The sequence below is a fragment of the Heterocephalus glaber genome, unplaced genomic scaffold (genome assembly GCF_053883595.1).
Source record: "Heterocephalus glaber isolate CG9 unplaced genomic scaffold, H.glaber_assembly_v1.0 deba00001472, whole genome shotgun sequence".
Taxonomy (NCBI): Eukaryota; Metazoa; Chordata; class Mammalia; order Rodentia; family Bathyergidae; genus Heterocephalus; species Heterocephalus glaber.
Genome location: NW_028258315.1, coordinates 91,840,082 through 91,857,136, shown reverse-complemented (window position 1 = coordinate 91,857,136; position 17,055 = coordinate 91,840,082). Strand labels below are relative to the sequence as shown.

At 54.1% G+C, this 17,055-nt stretch overlaps 1 protein-coding gene and 1 long non-coding RNA gene across 4 annotated transcripts; one reads left to right on the top strand and one right to left on the bottom strand.

Moving 5' to 3' along the window:
* Positions 1-1,572: 1,572 nt before the first annotated feature.
* Positions 1,573-3,131, bottom strand: LOC147826480 (uncharacterized). Its single transcript, XR_015439603.1, has 2 exons — positions 2,943-3,131; positions 1,573-1,913 (listed from the first exon to the last, which is right to left on the bottom strand). It is a non-coding gene; the product is annotated as an uncharacterized LOC147826480 (long non-coding RNA).
* Itih1 (inter-alpha-trypsin inhibitor heavy chain 1) lies at positions 2,362-15,578 on the top strand. 3 transcript variants are annotated; one of them, XM_004864377.4, is made up of 22 exons: positions 2,362-2,520; positions 2,772-2,792; positions 3,112-3,278; positions 3,677-3,781; positions 4,150-4,312; positions 4,795-4,908; positions 6,692-6,817; positions 6,898-7,014; positions 7,685-7,853; positions 7,942-8,067; positions 8,911-9,092; positions 9,276-9,461; positions 10,533-10,672; positions 11,234-11,388; positions 11,478-11,492; positions 11,843-11,863; positions 12,236-12,316; positions 12,450-12,563; positions 13,567-13,768; positions 14,425-14,597; positions 15,051-15,162; positions 15,324-15,578. In XM_004864377.4, exons 1-22 carry the CDS (start codon positions 2,407-2,409, stop codon positions 15,451-15,453), a joined length of 2,733 nt encoding a protein of 910 aa, XP_004864434.1. In that variant the 5' UTR covers positions 2,362-2,406; the 3' UTR covers positions 15,454-15,578. The 3 variants fall into 3 exon arrangements, with proteins under 3 accessions (XP_004864434.1, XP_012920894.1, XP_087038522.1); XM_013065440.3 differs by lacking the exon at positions 3,112-3,278; XM_087182396.1 differs by lacking the exon at positions 2,772-2,792 and having other exon boundaries at positions 2,367-2,520.
* The last annotated feature ends 1,477 nt before the right edge of the window (positions 15,579-17,055 follow it).

The following is a 17,055-nucleotide window of genomic DNA, read 5'->3' as shown; positions in this document are numbered from 1 at the left end:
ACTGTACATTTGAGGGTCTGTTTATTCCCGTACCAGTATGAACGGAGCCTACGGGAGACTGCGTGCATGTGTACACACAGTGCCGGGTTCTGGGCACCACCACTGTGAAACTGGTGCCTTAGGAAAAGAGTGTCAGACAAGACCAAGGAAGACCCATGGATCCCAGGGAGGGGCCTGAAGCTGAAGAGCCACAGAAAGGAAGAGCTGTGGAAATTTGGAAGCGTGGAACTCATCTCCACAGGAGTTAGAAGGCTCCTGGGGGCAGTGGCTGTGAAAATGTACAGTGTCACGTTGATCCGTCTGATCTTCCACAAGGGCTAGAAAGACAGGTCAGAAGGTCACTGTCACCTACGGACGTTAAACTTTCCCAGGTTATTGCTCTGAGACAAAGTCCAGGAAAACAAACAGATCAGTGAGGCCTCTGGGCCCCCTTGTCTGATCAGGGTCAGGGTACCCAGCTCATCCCACCCCAGGACTGTGTGGGCTGACCCGGGGCTGTGACTGCTCAGTACGCTGAGGCCTGTGGGGGACAGGAAGAATTTGGACAGAAAAATTAAGAAACTGCACATACAAGAAGAGTCTCTGAGAACTCTTGTATTTGGATCTTCAACTCTTTGGCTTCCCTCTTCCTTGTAAGGCAGAGGGCACTTCTGTCTTTGCACAGTGGGCTTCTGTCACTTGCAGAAAGGTCTGGGTGTGAATCCTGGTTATGTCCCTTGTGGTGACACTTCCACTGTCCCAGGAATGCCATGAGGGTACAAATTAGACAGTAAAGGGCTGAGAGCAAAGTGTGGTTCCTAGTGAGCCCTCCACTGTGGAAATTTGTCATTCCTCATCATTCCTCTTTATCTCCCCTTCCCCTGCCAGGTATCCTTGCCTGGGTGGAAGCCCAGTGAAGCTGATTTACATCCTTCCTTCCAAACCTGAGTGATACAATCCAGAAAGATGAAGCAAGCAGCAGCAAGTATGGGTCACCATTAAGCCTCCCTCCTGCAGACTCCCTCCCAGACTGCCTCTGGCAGAACCATTGCCAAGGTTGGCATCGTTAGAAGCACAGGTGTGGCTAAGTATCACAGCACTTTCCAAACCACCATATCCACCTCTCTGGCCAAAGCATGACTGAGAAGTTTACTGACGCTTTAAGAATTTCTAGACATGGTGACACATGCTTGTAATCCCAGCACTCTGGAAGGCTGAGGCAGGAGGACTGCAAATGTGAGTCTATCCTGGGCAACTTAGTGACTTACCAAGACCTTGTCTCAGAAAAGAAAAGAAGGGCCAGGGATTTAGCTCAGTGGTTTCGCCACCTGCTGCACAAGCGCAAGGACCTGAGTTCGATACCCGGTACCAAAAAAAAAAAAAAAAAAAGGAAAAGAAGAGTGTGTGGGCCAGGAATTGAGTTCAGCGGCACCGTGCCTGCCTTGCAAGCACAAGGTCCTGAGTTTGAACCCCGGTACTGTAGGGGACAGGGGAAGGGGACGTTACCAGAACCTCTGCAGTGAGTCCTGGTCTCCTGCGAGCCACGGCAGCACACGGCGAATTACAGGAAAGGTAGAAAAATGAGACTGAGAAGAAGCTGAGCTTTGGGTCTGATCAGTGCTGCTCTGGGCAGCAAAGACAAAGACCCCAGCTTACCACACCTTTTATTCAGTACATCGGGAGAAACAAATGTAACAAATGACTTGCAGAGCGTTCAATAGTTCACATTGAGATAAACAAGGTGTAACGGAAGGCTTGCAGAGAGTTCAGTACATCTCCGGCAAACAAGATGTTATTCAGTCCAAGAACAGTGAGGAACTGAGCAGATGTTTGTTCTCCCAGGATGTTTCTTGTCCTGGAGAATCACAGCATCACTGGATCACTGAAGTCTCAGTTGTGACCGGAGGCCAAACTGGAGTTATTCTGTAGCTGGGCTGTAGGCAAGAGAACTAGGCTAACCAAATGATTTATCCCTAGAATTATGTAGCATTGCTCCCAACATGGTACCAAAAAAAAAAAAATTATGTGTGTATAGGCGGGTGTCAGGGGATAAAGCTCATTGTGAAGGCCTTGGGTTCAATCCCAAATTTTTTTTTTAAGTATTGCTTAATGTAGTCTAAAAATCAATTTTAACTGTGACTTCTGGCCAGATGTCACTATCACCAGACACAGCACACAATGTGCTGTTGAGGGTCTTCATAATTCGAGTCCTCTGCGTGCGGTTCTACAGACCAGGCCATAGTCTGGTTGGGAGCTTATACACCCCGGAGCTGGGGAAACCCAGGAAGAAAGCTTCCACTGCTAATTTTTGATTCTGCACATTGCAATATTTGCCTTCACTGTGTCTAATGTTTAATCCATGTTTATCCAGCACGGTATTGATTTGTGGTCTGAGTAAAGTGACAGGGCAGCAGGAGCCTGGAGACCATGGATGGTGCCATGGGGCTTTGGAGGCTGCTGTGTGTGTATCTGGTGTCCCTCCTCATCCTGCAGGCTGTGCCCGCTTTGGGCTTGGCCACAGGCAGGTCCAAGGGCAACGAGGTATGTGGCAAAGCCTTCAGGGCAGAGACAGGCAGATCTGCCTGGAGGGGGCCCTGGAGTGACACAAGACCCCCCAGGGATGGGGCCTCTCCACCCACCTTCACCCACCTCTGACCGGACAGGTCACCCCCTGCAGCGGAAGAGAAGGCTGAGGGGCAGAGGACACAGCTGTGCCCCCTCCTCGTCCCTAGCGCATAGGCTGAGGTCTCTGAGCATTCCCACTCACATCTGGCCCTGGCTTTGTCTTGCAGAAGCGACAGGCTGTGGACACAGTGAGTGAGACTCCCGGCAAGGAAGGGGTCTGCAATGGGGCCCTTATCACAGGTCTGCTTTCCCCAAGCCCTCAGGAGCGCACTCCTATGTTGTGCCATAGGCAGAGGGAGCTCCCGTCTCCTGGAAAAGGGGAACTGTTCCCACCTCACCTTGCCCCTCTGCCGTCTCAGGCAGAGAGAAGGGTGTCTTTCTGTGAGGTCCACCTCTTCTGCTGACATCCGGCACCCTGTGTCAGAGGTGGACCCCAGTGTGACAAGAGGTCTCTCGCTGGCTCAGAGGCCCCATCCCGGGCCACAGCTGCCTCCTGTCTCATTTCAGACAGTTGATGGTGTACTCATCCAGAGTTTGAAAGTCAACTGCAAAGTTACCTCTCGCTTCGCCCACTACGTCATTACCAGCCAAGTAGTCAATAGTGCTGACAGAGCCAGGGAAGTGGCCTTCGAGGTGGAAATCCCCAAGACGGCCTTCATCAGTGACTTCGCCATGTGGGTGTCCAGCCTGACTTCCACGCCTTATCCCAGACGTGCCCATTCATCAGTCCCCACTTAAGACCAGAGTGGCCTGACAGCAGACCATCTCCTCACTTCCAAAAGAGCCATGGCCAGTCCCAGCTCTGAGAGGAAGAAGAAGCCCTTGGGTCTATTCTTGGCTCCCATCTTAGAGAAAAAACTGGGGCCTCCGATGGTGTGTGTGCAGCCCAGGCCAGGGAGCAAAGGCAAGGCTCTGGGCTGCCACTGCAGTGCCCTGAGCAGGCAGCAGCGGGTGCCCCTCCATGGGCTCACATGGGCAGGGCCTTCTCAGGATCCAGCCTCCGCACACCTCCAGCACGAAGCCCCTGTGTGGTCCGAGGGGCACCGCCCTGAGGCCTTCTTCCTTCCCATAGCACAGCAAGCAAAAACACGTTTGTCGGAGACATAAAGGACAAAGTGACTGCGTGGAAGCAGTACCGGAAAGCAGCCATCTCAGGGGAGAATGCCGGCCTTGTCAGGTAAGGGCTGGGGCCTGTGGGCCTGGCCTCCAGGGCTCCCTTCCCCAGTCAAACAGAGCTGAAGGCTACAAGGTGGCTGTGGGTGGAGAACAGCCCCAGAGGACAGAAGTGTGAGCAAGTTGCCCAAACCCAGATGCCAGCATGGGTGCACCGGGCAAGGCTGGTACACAGGCCCAGATCTGCCTTGGGGAGAAGAGAGGCTCCCACCATGGCCCTTGACCTTGATCGGCCAACCGAAATGAGGGTGAGGTTCAAGGGTCCTGGGGGGCAGCACTAATATAAGAGAAACTGATTCTGAGGGCCGTGCTTTGGGTGAAAATGTCATTTGCCATTTGTCTGCCTTTTCTTGCTTCTGGTGGTACATCCAGGGCCTCAGGGAGAAATATGGAGCAGTTCACCATCCATATCACCATCAGTCCCCAGAGTAAGGCCACATTTCGGTTGACCTATGAGGAGGTGCTAAAGCGAAAACTTAGACAGTATGACATTGTCATCAAAGTGAAGCCCAAGCAACTGGTGCGTCATTTTGAGGTAAATCACGGATCTCAGGGCAGGCACTGCTTACCACTGTGGGCAAGAGAACACCGGGAAGGGGCCTGGCTCCTCAGGGTGGCCTCCAATGGGCTCTTCTTGGCCAGAGAGCTCCTTAAATCTTCCAACCTCTCCTTATTTTGGAGCCTCAGTCTGCTCATCTGTTAAATGGGGGATTCCTGCATTTCCCAGGACTGGTGCAAGAGATGCTGAACATCCAAATAATGTCTAAGTCAGAAGGTCTGGGACAGCCTGAGGGGCTGCAATCCTCACTGAAACCTAGGTAGTGGCTGAGTTGAGGGTTCCAGCAAGCGCACCTTCATTGGTAAACATTTTTTGAGTGCCTACAATGTGCCAGGCTCTGTGCTGAGGGCTGGATGGGCACTAACACAATAGGCAATCAGGTCACATGCTGGCTCCTGGCTGAGAACTGGTGCTGGCCCAGACAGGGCCTTGGAACAGAATTTGCTTCAATGGTGTAGATCGACGTGGACATCTTTGAGCCGCAGGGGATCAGCAAGCTGGACACTCAGGCCTCCTTCCTTACCAAAGAACTGGCAGCCCAAACCATCAAGAAGTCCTTCTCAGGGAAAAAGGTATGCTCGATGCCAGGGGACAGAGGTGGACCCCAGGGACTTCTTCCTCTGGCTCAACCCTTGTGGAATCTCCAGGCTTAGCCTAGGAGCCAGGCAGGGCTACAGGCTGCCCTCAGGCTGAGGAAGGCAGGTGCCAGCTGGCTGGCATCACAGCGAAACTCAACATTCCCCATTCTCAAGCAATTTAGCAAAGCCCACAGCCTGAGGTTGGGAAAGCACCAGCTCCAGCTCTGCTGCTCATTGGTCCAGGGTGCATTCCGGGCTCGCTTGAATCTCGGTTCCCTCTCTGCCTCCTTCAGCCCATGGGACAGCATGCAGGGAAATGAATGGCACATAACCAACCTTGGATGCTTTGTGCTTAGGACTCTCAGCCTCAGTTTTCTTGGAAACACAATTATGTTTGGAAAGGGCTTTGTCTACCCAAGGATTTGCCACTTGGTACGCATTTGCAGGAATCCTGAAAGCCCCCTGCTTGTCCCCGCCCCAAATCTTGGAGAAGTGTGGCATTTGGTGGGTGGCCCAGGGAGTTCTCTGCTTTCTAACATGCCCTCAACCTGAGCCAAGAGCAAACCCTTTCATTCTTACATACTTTATATAGTGACTCTATAGCAATTCATTGAAAAGAGATGTCTGCTACAGTTAGGCAGAATTGCTTTCAAACAAAGTAGGACCCTGCTATATGTTACAAACACACTTGCTTTCCATGGAGGACCTTTTAACAACTCTTGTCAAGTTTCTATTTTGAGCAATCTTACTTTTATGATGAACAAACAAGAAGTAAACATTAAGCAGGCATGGCGGTACATGCCTATAATCCCACCACTTTGGGAGGCTGAGGCAGGAGGATTGCAAATGCAAGCCCAGCCTAGGCAACCTAGTAACTCAGCAAGACCCTGTCTCAAAATAAAAAATAAGAAAAGAACTGGGAATGTAGCTGAGCAAGAAGGCCCAGGGTTCAAGCCCCAGTACAACCACTACCACCACCACCACCACAAAAAAGTAAATGTTAAAAATCCTTTAAAGAAATTGTGGAAACTACAGAAACATAGAAAGTATGAATAAAAACCATCCCTAGCTTCTTTCAGCACACCACTCAAACCAGACCTCAACTCCTCTTCTGAGCCCTCCTTTCTGGCCTCTCCTCTTTGTCAACTAGTGAGCTTTACTTTCAAGATGGTGTTATAGCCTTGGTTTCTTTTCTTCTAGCTTTTTTTTTTTCCCCCGGTACCAGGGATCGAACTCAGGACCTTGTGCTTTCGAGGCAAGCTAGGTGCAACTGAGCTAAATCCCTAGCCCTTTTTGTTTTGTTTTTTGAGACAGGGTTTCACTATGTCAGTAGTTCAGGCTGGCCTTGAACTCACTAAGTAGTCCAGATTGGCCTTGAACTCACAGCAATCCTACTGCCTCAGCCTCCTGACTGCTGGGATTACAGGCATGCATCACCACGCCTGGCTTTGTAGTCTTGCTTTCTTTTGACTTGACAGCTTGAGTTGATTACTATCTCTTATGTTACCATACTGCTATTATTTTGTTTCTGTTTATATAAATGGTGATGCTTACTGTAGAAAATCCCAGAGATTCAGAAGTGTAAATACAAAGGAACAGTCTTATCACCTGTCTATACAAGCATGCACTCTCAGCAGCTAGGTGAGTGGCCTGCCAGACTCATTTCTATGCCCAGACACACATCACAGACACTCACACACCTTCTTATGTTGTCACTGAAAACATCCTGCTTGCTGCTGCACAAACCACTCATTCTCCACACTCTCAATGGCTCCAGGGTCACGTGCTCTTCCGCCCCACCGTGAGCCAGCAGCAGTCCTGCCCCACATGCTCTACCTCCTTGCTGGATGGGGACTTCAAGGTGACCTACGATGTCAACAGAGACAAGCTCTGTGACCTCCTGGTGAGCTCGAAGCTTCTGGCCCAAGCCCAGGGACGGGCCCGGGTGCCGGAGAGCAGCCTCCTCACCCTCCTCTGTTTCAGGTGGCCAATAACCACTTTGCCCACTTCTTCGCGCCTCAAAACCTGACTAACATGAGAAAGAACCTGGTTTTTGTGATTGACATCAGTGGTTCCATGGAAGGCCAGAAAGTGAAGCAGGTGAATGGTAGCTGTAAGCAGCCCAGCCAGCAGGAAGTTCTTCCGTCCCATCCTGCACGCCACACCGGTTTGGCTGCCAGGGTCTGGCTAGGGGCTCGTGCTCCTGGGGGGCGGCAGTGATTTAACTGGAAGTCTCAGCCAGCCATGAGAGGCTCTGGAGTCAGCTGTTGCTTCCTGGAAATGCAGGCTTGGGGAAGCACATTCGCTTCTCCTCAACGGCAACACCGAGGGTCGTAAGGGCACCCGAGGTATCCCACAGGAGAAGTGCTTAGAAGAGGAAACCTGGCTTCTGAAAAAGCCGGGAATAATCAGGGCAGTCTCTGGGGAGGTGCCTCGCTGCAGGCCCACTGCCTGCAGGCTCTCGGTGCCCTGCCCTTGGTATGGTGAAGCCATGGCTGGACAAGCTTCACTTTTACCAGGGCTTCTCTCTTAATCCTTCCTACCCAAACTCCTGCTCATCTCTTGTCGCCATGCTGGATTCCTTTGCATTCTCTGTGCTCCTCCTCCACCCCCAGCCCCAGCAGGATGCTCCTCTTTTGGGGCCACCTGGCTGGCCTGTCCGCTCCCTCCTGCTGTCTGTCCACTGTGAATCTCTGAATCCACGACGGAGGGCACTATCCCGTGGTGACCCTGCTGCTGTGTCCCTCTACTGACTGTTCCGTCCCTGCAGACCAAGGAAGCACTCCTTAAGATCCTGGGGGACATGCAGCCAGAGGACTACTTTGACCTGGTCCTCTTCGGGTCACATGTGCAATCTTGGAGAGGCTCGCTGGTGCAGGTGTCCAAGGCCAATCTGCAAGCAGCTCAAGACTTTGTACGGCGCTTCTCCTTGAATGGGGGTAAGGGCAGGGGTCTCAGGCCACCCTGGGATCATCTCTGTTTCCTTGGAGTATAGGTGCACCCTGGTCTGGTTTCTCTGCCTTGCAGCCACAAACCTGAATGGAGGTTTGCTCCGGGGAATTGAGATCTTGACCAAAGCTCAGGAAAGCCTCCCGGAACTCAGCAACCATGCCTCCATTCTCATCATGCTGACAGACGGCGAGCCAACTGAGGGTAATCACCTAGAGGGCTGCCTGGGAGGTGGCGATCTCATGACCAGAGGTCTTCCAGCTGACGTTGGAAACCCAGCCATTGGGTAAAGTCAAGCACTGGTCTAAAAACACAATGCAGATCACAAACTGTGGAATCTTCAAGGTGTACCTCTTCCTGTGAGTTGGGAAATGGGGCCATTTCTGCCTGACACGGGGGTAAGAAGGGCCTGGAGGATGGGCAGGATTCCCAGGTTAAGTGTAATGAAGTACGTATTCAGCACCTCCTTGTGCTAAGCCCAGAACAAGGGACTGAGAAGAGATACCAAGAAAACAAGAGCTGTCTCTTCCCTGAAGGAGCCCAGGGCTTACAGGGGAAGGCAGACCCAAGCCCTTGAAAGAACAGGGTACCATGGGCTATGGCAGCACAGACTGGGACACCTGGCCCAGGTGAGGTGTGAAAAGGTCTCTTGGAGGAAATGAATCCTAAACTCAGCCTGGAAGTGAGAAAGGGAAACGGGAAGGGATCGTGGCAGAGGGAGCAACTGGAGCAAAAGAGTACATGCACTGCAGGGCTTGCCCAAAAACTGTAGGCCACACATCCGGGGAGAAACAAGGGTGCAGGGGTTGGTGGGGCCTCGAAGGCCGTGGTGAGGAGCCATAGAGGGAGGGTTTAGAGCATCAGGTCCACTCCTGGTGGATCCACATGGATGGGGAGGATCTGGGACGAGCTCAGTTACCAGCTGCTGCAGTTACCAGGTGAGCCTGGGGTCTGCAGAGGAAGCTTGGACCTCGGGGAGTGTTCCCCAAATGTGCTCCACGTGCCTATGGGCTGGCATCCTGTCACCATCTGGATGTGTGGCTGCAGGGGTAACGGACCGTGCCCAAATCCAGAGGAACATCCGCAACGCCATCCGGGGCAGGTTCCCGCTCTACAACCTGGGCTTCGGCCACGACCTGGACTTTAACTTCCTGGAGGTCATGTCCATGGAGAACAATGGATGGGCCCAGAGAATCTACGAGGACCATGATGCCACCCAGCAGCTACAGGTCTCTCCCTCACCCTTCATCTACCGCCCACAACATGCCACGGGGAGCCCCTCAGTCCAGAGGAGAAGATAAAGCTCTGATACAGAGTGCAAATCAGCTGTGTGACCTCTCACCTCTAAAGTGGGGATCCCAGCACCCCACTTTGTGAGCAGATTGCTGAGGCCACACCCTCTGTCCTTTCAGGGTTTCTATAAGCAGGTAGCCAATCCCTTGCTGGTGGATGTGGATTTGCAGTACCCCCAGGACGCTGTCTTGGCCCTGACCCAGCATCGACATAAACAGTACTATGATGGCTCGGAGATCGTGGTGGCTGGGCGCATTGCAGACCACAAACTAGGCAGCTTCAAGGCCGATGTGAAGGCCCGAGGGGTAAATGGTGCTCCACAGAGGGTGGAGAGGCCAGCAGCACCCAGAATCTCCAAACCCACAGCATTCCCCATCCCTGCCTTCTCCAGGCGCCTCCTTTCCCCGGAGTAGTGTCCCCAGCCCCGCCGTACCACCCTCCCCAAAGACCCGGGGACTGGGCAGACTGGAACGGGCAAACATGGCCTCAATTACTTGCAATCCCTTGACCCCAAATGGACCACCTCTTACTCATCACATGATTCCTCTGGGATGTGAAGCAGCAAGAGTCCAGTCTCTCCCCCACTGTGCCCACTGTGCAGACATTTCCCAGGCACCACGTGCCAGGCTTTGCAGCTCAGTGCAGTGTGTGCATGTGTGTGTACATGGAAGGAAGGAGAGGTCACAGGTGGGGGAGACCTGGGCCCTGCCCTCCTGGGCATAGACTCGAGTCCACAGCATAGTTCAGGGTTCCAGACTCAGGCTTTGAGTGCAAAGACTGGAGCTGGACCCTGGCTCTGACCTAACCAGGTGGGCGACCTTAAGTGAATTCGGGTCTCTCTGGGCCTCAGTTTCCTTTTCTGTACTACACAGCTAACACTGCATTAGACTGCTTTATGGGCAAATGGAATAATCCATGCAATACCCTTATGCAGTGCCTAGTACAGAGGACACCCTTGGGAAGGGGGGCCTATTGTTGTAGCTTGGGAGAGGGCATGTTCGTGTGCTGTGGCAAATTGAACTGTGCAGCCTGCCCAGAACTTGGTGGGCATTTGGAGAAGCAGATCACAGTAGAAACAGCTGGGTGCTTGTTTGTCTCCCCTAGAGAGGGTAACTCCCTGAGGGTAGGGCCTGGTCCTCTCACTGTGCCAGATTCCAGGGCCTGGGCCGAGCCTGGCTTGCAGAGGGTCCTTGACCAGCATCTGAGGAATCAATGAATAAATGAACAAACGAATGGGGGTGGGGAGAACAGGCTCAGGAAGGGAGGCGCTGCTTAGATCAAAGTTGCAGAGACCAGAAGACAGTGGGGCCCTTCAGAGCCTGTACGCTAGCTTGTGCTCATCCTAGCCCCTGGCCTCTCTTGCCGCCCACTCTCAGGAGGGCCGGGAATTCAAGACAACCTGCTTAGTGGATGAGGAAGAAATGAACAAACTGCTCCAAGAGCGCGGTCACATGCTGGAGAACCACATTGAGCGTCTCTGGGCCTATCTCACCATCCAGGAGCTTCTGGCCAAGCGGTAGGGCCCCTGCAGCTGTCTGGGGTGGGCACAGCCCACTCAGAATTCCCCCAGCCCTCGGGATGGACAGAGAAGTTCTGGGCTTTTGGCGTTATGAGTGGGTCAGATTTACTGTCCTCCTGCTCTGTCTCTGAGTTAATATCAACCCGTTGGTCAACAGCAGGGGCGGGGCGCTCTGGGGACAGGGCTGTTTGCCTCACTGAGCAGCCCTGGAAGAGACTGCCATTTACTGAGTAGCTGCTATGTCTAGACATTGTCATTTAGGTCCCACAGTCTGTGGGGAAATTCTCTCTAATACCCACTAAACAGAGGAACAAAAGCTCAGAGAGATCAGACCATTTACCCTGGGGTCTCGCCACTGTTAAGTTTCCAGGGTATCTCAGAAGCGTATCCCTCACCCCTGAGATCCTTAGGGCTACAACCATTGAACAGGGCTCTACAGGTGCTTACTGCATGTTTGTTGACCGAATGAGTGAGTGAACACACAGGTAAAGGAAAAGGGAATGCAAGTCCATCACTGCCTGAGCTTCGCTCTCAGAGCCACATATATCTTGCATGCAGGATGAAGATGGAGGGGGAGGAGAAGGCCAACCTGTCGGCTCGGGTCCTGAAGATGTCACTGGACTATCAGTTTGTGACGCCACTGACCTCCATGACCATCAGGGGCATGGAGGATGAGGATGGGCTGGAGCCCACCATTGACAAATCCCCGGACGGTATGGGCAGCAGCAAGGGTCTGTGGAGGACAGGCTGTGGGCCCAAGACCTTCTGGACTTTAATTCTCTTCTCTTTTCCTCCTTTCCAGATTCCCTCCCCTTGGGTGAGTTTTAAATCACGCTGGTTTAGTGCGGGACTTCTGGTAGCTGGGCAGATGGCCCACGACCCAGGCTCTGGGCCACACAGCCCCCCCGTTGCCTCTCCCGCTCTGGTTTTTGCTACCCTGAGACACCCTTCCCCAGTTCACCCCAAACCTTGCACCACACCCCGTGTTTCCCGAGCCTCGCACAGCCCGACCACCCTGTCACTTCGGTGGGCCCCACCACAAGAGTGTATGTCTGCGGGGCCACGTGGGGAGGGCTGGGCAGGGGCCAGATCCACCTGAGGGCACAGCACGAGGTGCACTTGTGGACTGAATGGTGACACTGTGCTCTTTGTCTTTGCCTTCTGCAGAGATGGTAGGACCCAGAAGGAGTAAGTGGCAGCCATCCTGGCAACGTGCATCTCTACCCCTCTCTACTCCTCATGTTACTGGGCCTCCAGCTGAGCCCTCAGCCCTGAACAAAGCCCCCAGCTCACCAGCTCTCTTCACTGGCCCCTGGGGAGCCTTAGAACAGTCCCCTGATGAGGGCCTGGCACCCCCACCCAGGTCTCCGTGGGAGGAGACCAGAGGGGCCAGATATGGGTTTCTAGTCCCATATCCGGAGAAGCATTCGTGGGCACACGGTGTCTGCCTCTCCTGTGGCTTCAGGCCAGCCTGGCCGGGTGGGAGAAGCATCAGCAAAGGGACTGGGACCCCCCAAGGGCCTGGTCCTGTCTCCCCAATGCATCTGCTCTGCCCCACAGCGTTTGTCCTCTCAGCCGGGCAGCCCTCTCCGACTCAGGCCAGCCCTACTTTCCATCAGTTGCCGAACCGAGTGACAGGTGGTGAGTGCTTGGGAGGGTCGGAGGGATGCTCACCCCGCCCGGCCGTCTCTCTGCGCTGCCTAGTGGAATGCTTGCCCCAGTTGGCTCCATCCGCCTGATGCTCGATCTAACGGCCTCCATCCTTGGCTCCCAGTGGACACTGACCCCCACTTCATCATCCGCGTGCCCCAGAAAGAGGACACCTTGTGCTTTAACATCAATGAGGAGCCTGGTGTGATCCTCAGCCTGGTACAGGACCCCGATACAGGTATGGTGGATGGATGCCCTCTGCCTGCCCGGGATGGGCCCGGGTCCCCCTGACATTCAGGCATGGACAGGACCGCGGCCACTGCCCCACTGTCACTGCCCTGCAGGGCATCCATTTGGCTGGGCTCTGCCTACCTCCTTCTTGTTCCGGTGCCCTGGCGGGAGCCTACACAGGGCTGACCTCGTGGGTGTGGAACTGTATAAGTGCACAGGACCTGCACTTAGAAAGGTCCCAAACTTGGGTAGTGCTCTGCTCTTGCTGCCTTGAAATTCTTAACTATTCTCTTTTGTTGTTTGCTTTGTTTTTGGTGTGGGGGATCGAACTTGGGACCTTGTGCTTTCCAGGCAGGCAGTGGAACCACCGAGCTAAATCCTTGGCCCCCAAATTCTTAACTATTCTTGAACAAGGGGCCCTCATTTTTATCTCAGTAGGTCCTGCAAGTTATGCAGGAGTCCTGCCCTACCTTGCCCACAGTGTGGCTCCTCCAGCAGTGCCGGGGTGGTGGGGAACCTACCGCTGGGCTCCTTCGCCCTCTTTGCTCCCTTCCAGCTCAACTTCAAGTGCTTGCTGAGAACTTGCTGGGGGCTGGGGATGCAGTGGGGACCAAGACAATCCCTGCCCTCATGAAGTCAGGGAAAGCTGAAAGCAAACAGGTGACCATCCGCTTAGATGGTCATTTCAGAGCGTGAGACATGCTGTGCCGGGTGTTCCGGTGAGGGGAGGCCGCTTTGGAGGGTCCCCACAGATGTCTTCCCGGCACTACTGTGAGCTTGCTCCACAGAGAAGGAGCAGGCCTGGGCCTGCCCTCAGGGAGGCAAGGCCTCCGTCAGAGCGCAGGATGGAGGGCCAGGCTGGGATATCGGGTGTGGCGGGAGGGGTGGGAAGGAAAAGGAAGCGGTTCTGGGAGCGGGACAAGTCTGACAGCTCTTTGGCATGGAAGAACGCAGAGCATGAGCTAAGACTGTCAGGCCCTCCCTGACACTGGCCCCTCACCCCACTGCAGGTTTCTCAGTGAACGGGCAGCTCATTGGCAGCCAAGCCAGGAGCCCTGCGCAGCATGAGGCCACATACTTTGGGCGGCTGGGGATCACCAACCCTGCAACAGGCTTTCAACTGGAAGTGACTCCCCAGAACATCACACTGAGCCCCGGCTCAGGGGGGCCTGTGTTCTCCTGGAGAGACCAGGCTGTGCTGCGGCAGGACGGGTAACTAGGCCAGGCCAGGGGAGGGGTCCTGGTAGCTCCCTGTGCTCCCCCTGCTGCCTGAGCCTGCAGAGCCCTTGTCCCAGTGTCCGTGGTGATGCCCGCAGGCCCTGTGCAGACAGGTCAGAGTCCGGGGACTGCCCCACCCTCCATTTTCCTTGGTTCCTGGTCACGTGCTCCCAGCCTGAATTCCACTCCCACCTCCACCAAACAAAGCCAGATCGTCTTCCCAGATCCAGCAAGCAGTGATTCCCGAAGCCCACTACTCTCTTGCTCTGGCGACCCCGGAGTTCTCTGGGCTTCTCTTTTAGCACCTGTCACATCCGCCTTGTCTCATGTTTGCTCCTTCCTCTGGTCATTCATTTATTTAACAAACTCTGTCGAACACCAGAGCCTGATTTTGGGCACCAGAGCTGAGTCCACAGTGTGGACGACATAGGTGACAAGTGGAAATCAGAGGTCACAGACTCTGATAATATACTGGCTAGAATCTAAGTCTTGGATCCACTGCTGACCAGCTGTGTGACACTGGGGGAGTAACTTGGCCTCTCTGACTTAACTCTCTGGTCATAAGAGCTAGGTCTCAGAGGATGGGGCCAGCTGAATGGGGAGGGATGCAGTGCAGCTGCTCCTGTCCTGATGGGCACCTGGCTCTGCAGGACAGTGCTGACCATCAACAAGAAAAGGAACCTGGTAGTGTCCATGGATGACAGAGCCACCTTTGAGGTTGTCCTGCACCGAGTGTGGAGGGGGAGTGCAGTCCACCAGGACTTCCTGGGCTTCTACATGCTGGACAGTCGCTGGATGTCACCCCGGACACATGGGCTGCTGGGTATGGCTGGCTGGCAGGCAGAGCTGTGGGCTGGGAGGCTCTTGTACCTTCAAAGTGCTATGATCAAACACAAACAAAAACTGGCACAGGAAGAGGTCCAACTAGCAGGCAGAAGGGTCCAGAGGGTTTCCAGGGGCCTGAGGTGGGGCGGTCACCGCCACACTGCTCCTACGTGGCCTTTCTGTTGGTTCTGTTCTCTGTCGGGCACCGAAACCTCCAACCTTTCTCTCCAGCCAGATCCCTTCAGAACTGGTTAAACCCAGCACCACCTGGAAATACATGTGTCTCTACAGCAAATGAACTAAGGTGGCTTTTAATGCCAAGGTTTATCAGAAACACTCAAGCTCTTGAAAAAAGCCATTCAAGAAACTGGCTCAGCCCCCAGTGAGCACTTGCCGAATTGAGGCAGGAGCAGCCCCCGACATAACTTCTGCCGCTCACATGCCTTTCCAGGACAATTCTTCCACCCCTTTGATTTTGAAGTGTTGGACCTCCACCCAGGCTCTGACCTCACAAAGCCAGATGCCACACTGGTGGTGAAGAACCGCAGGCTGACAGTCACCAGGTGGGTGGGCTGCTCTCCAGTGTTTTTGTCCACGGTGCTTTCTGTTCCCTATTTTTGGTCCAGACCTTTCTCCAGGTGTCACATGGGTAGGGTGTGCTTCCTGGGGAGGTACAGCCTTGCCGGCTCTGAAGAGTAACCTTAGCTGACGGATCTGTTCCCAGGGGCTTGCAAAAAGACTACAGCAAGGACCCCCAACATGGGGGAGAGGTGTCCTGCTGGTTTGTCCACAACAATGGAGCTGGACTGATCGATGGCATTCACACGGACTACATTGTCCCTGACATCTTCTGAACCCTCCAGCTGGCACACCAGACTTCCCCTGGGATGTGGCAGAGGAGGAGGGCAGCTGCCTGACCAAGCTGGTTCCTATGTCAAAGCACCCGATGACTGCCATTAAAGAGAGGCTATGCCCAGAACTGGCTGCTTTTTGGGGAGGATGGCAAGGAGGCAAGTGAAGATGCTGCCCCTTGTGGTGGCTCAGGGGTCATACCCAACCCAAAGTTGGGAGAAGCAGGTCACAGGCTGGGAGGGCAGCCCAAGTCGACTCTGCCCCTACACCCTCTCTTGCTGGTCCCTGCAGCTGCCTGGCCCCAGGCCCGCTGAGTCCCGAGTGCCCTCTGAACACTGTGCCCCACTCAGGCCAGGGCCCATTGGTACTCTGATAGCATGGACAGCCACGTTGGCCCCGAGCTTCCTGCAGTCAGGCACTCACCCAGTATTTCACATGAATTCTCTAAACATATGCTCCCAGTAAGCCTAGGGGATACTTTTATTATACTCATCTACAGCTGAGGAAGCTGAGATTAAGTCAGCTGTCCTCAGTCACTTTTATCAGTGGCAGAGCCAGGGTTTGACCTCCTGCTGTTGACATCAAGCACGTGTCCTGTGTGAATATTCCAGTCAGCAGACAGCCAAAACCTACTGGGACTCAGTTCTGGATAACTTAAAATGAGCATATGAAACAACTATTTCTAGACCGTCCTGGGGTCCTGAAGAAGTCCTCAAGGAACAGGAGGCTACACCATTGGGATCAGGGCCTCTACTTGGGAACCACAGCCCATGGTCTCCTCATACTGAAGTCCAGAATGACCCCACTAGGGTGCCTTCCTTGGTTTGGGCTTGGAACCCAGTTACGATATGACATCACAGTGTACATACTCTGTGGAGCCACTGACCCTTTGTATGAAGGTGTGTGGACCTCCATCCACTCTGTTCCTAAATTTCCGTTTTCTTCTCTGCTGACTTCTGTCCAGTTCCCACCACAGATAAGGCCTGTGAGGGCTCAGTCAGCACAGGGACTGGTTCTGGGGGCTCAGGTGATAAACACAAATGCGGAGCTCAAAGGCTGCCCCAGGTCTGAGAGCACAGAGCCCCTCCACAGCAGGCTGTGCGTGGCCAGCAGAGGGTCAGAGGTCACTTGCCTTCCAAGGTGCTCTGGGCCTTTCGAGGGAGAGCCTGGACTGCACGCTGGCTGCACTGGCCTGGGCAGTGCTTGCCCACCTGGGGTCTCATCTTCACTTTCTGTAAAATGGAAATGGGGTGGACCAGGAGATCTCTTATAACTCTAAATTCTGCACAATGACTCTTGTTCCCTCTAAGACCCTAGCTATCTATCCCTTGGGGTCTCTTATCTATCCCTTGGAATCCTTATTTTGAGTTTTCCCTCTCATGAAACTCCAAATGTTTGGGGGAGAGACAGTAGCTGATGAAAGAGGCTGTGGGAACCTCTGCAGGCAGCTGCGGGGCTATGAGGAGAAGTCACTGGGCCATGTGGGCAGGACGACAGGCCCACCTCCACCCCAACCATCACAGCGCCAGTGATCACAGCTGCTGAAAATGAACAGAAGTCCCCAGATCCTGAAAACAAGAGGCCCCACTGCAGCTATGAGGGGT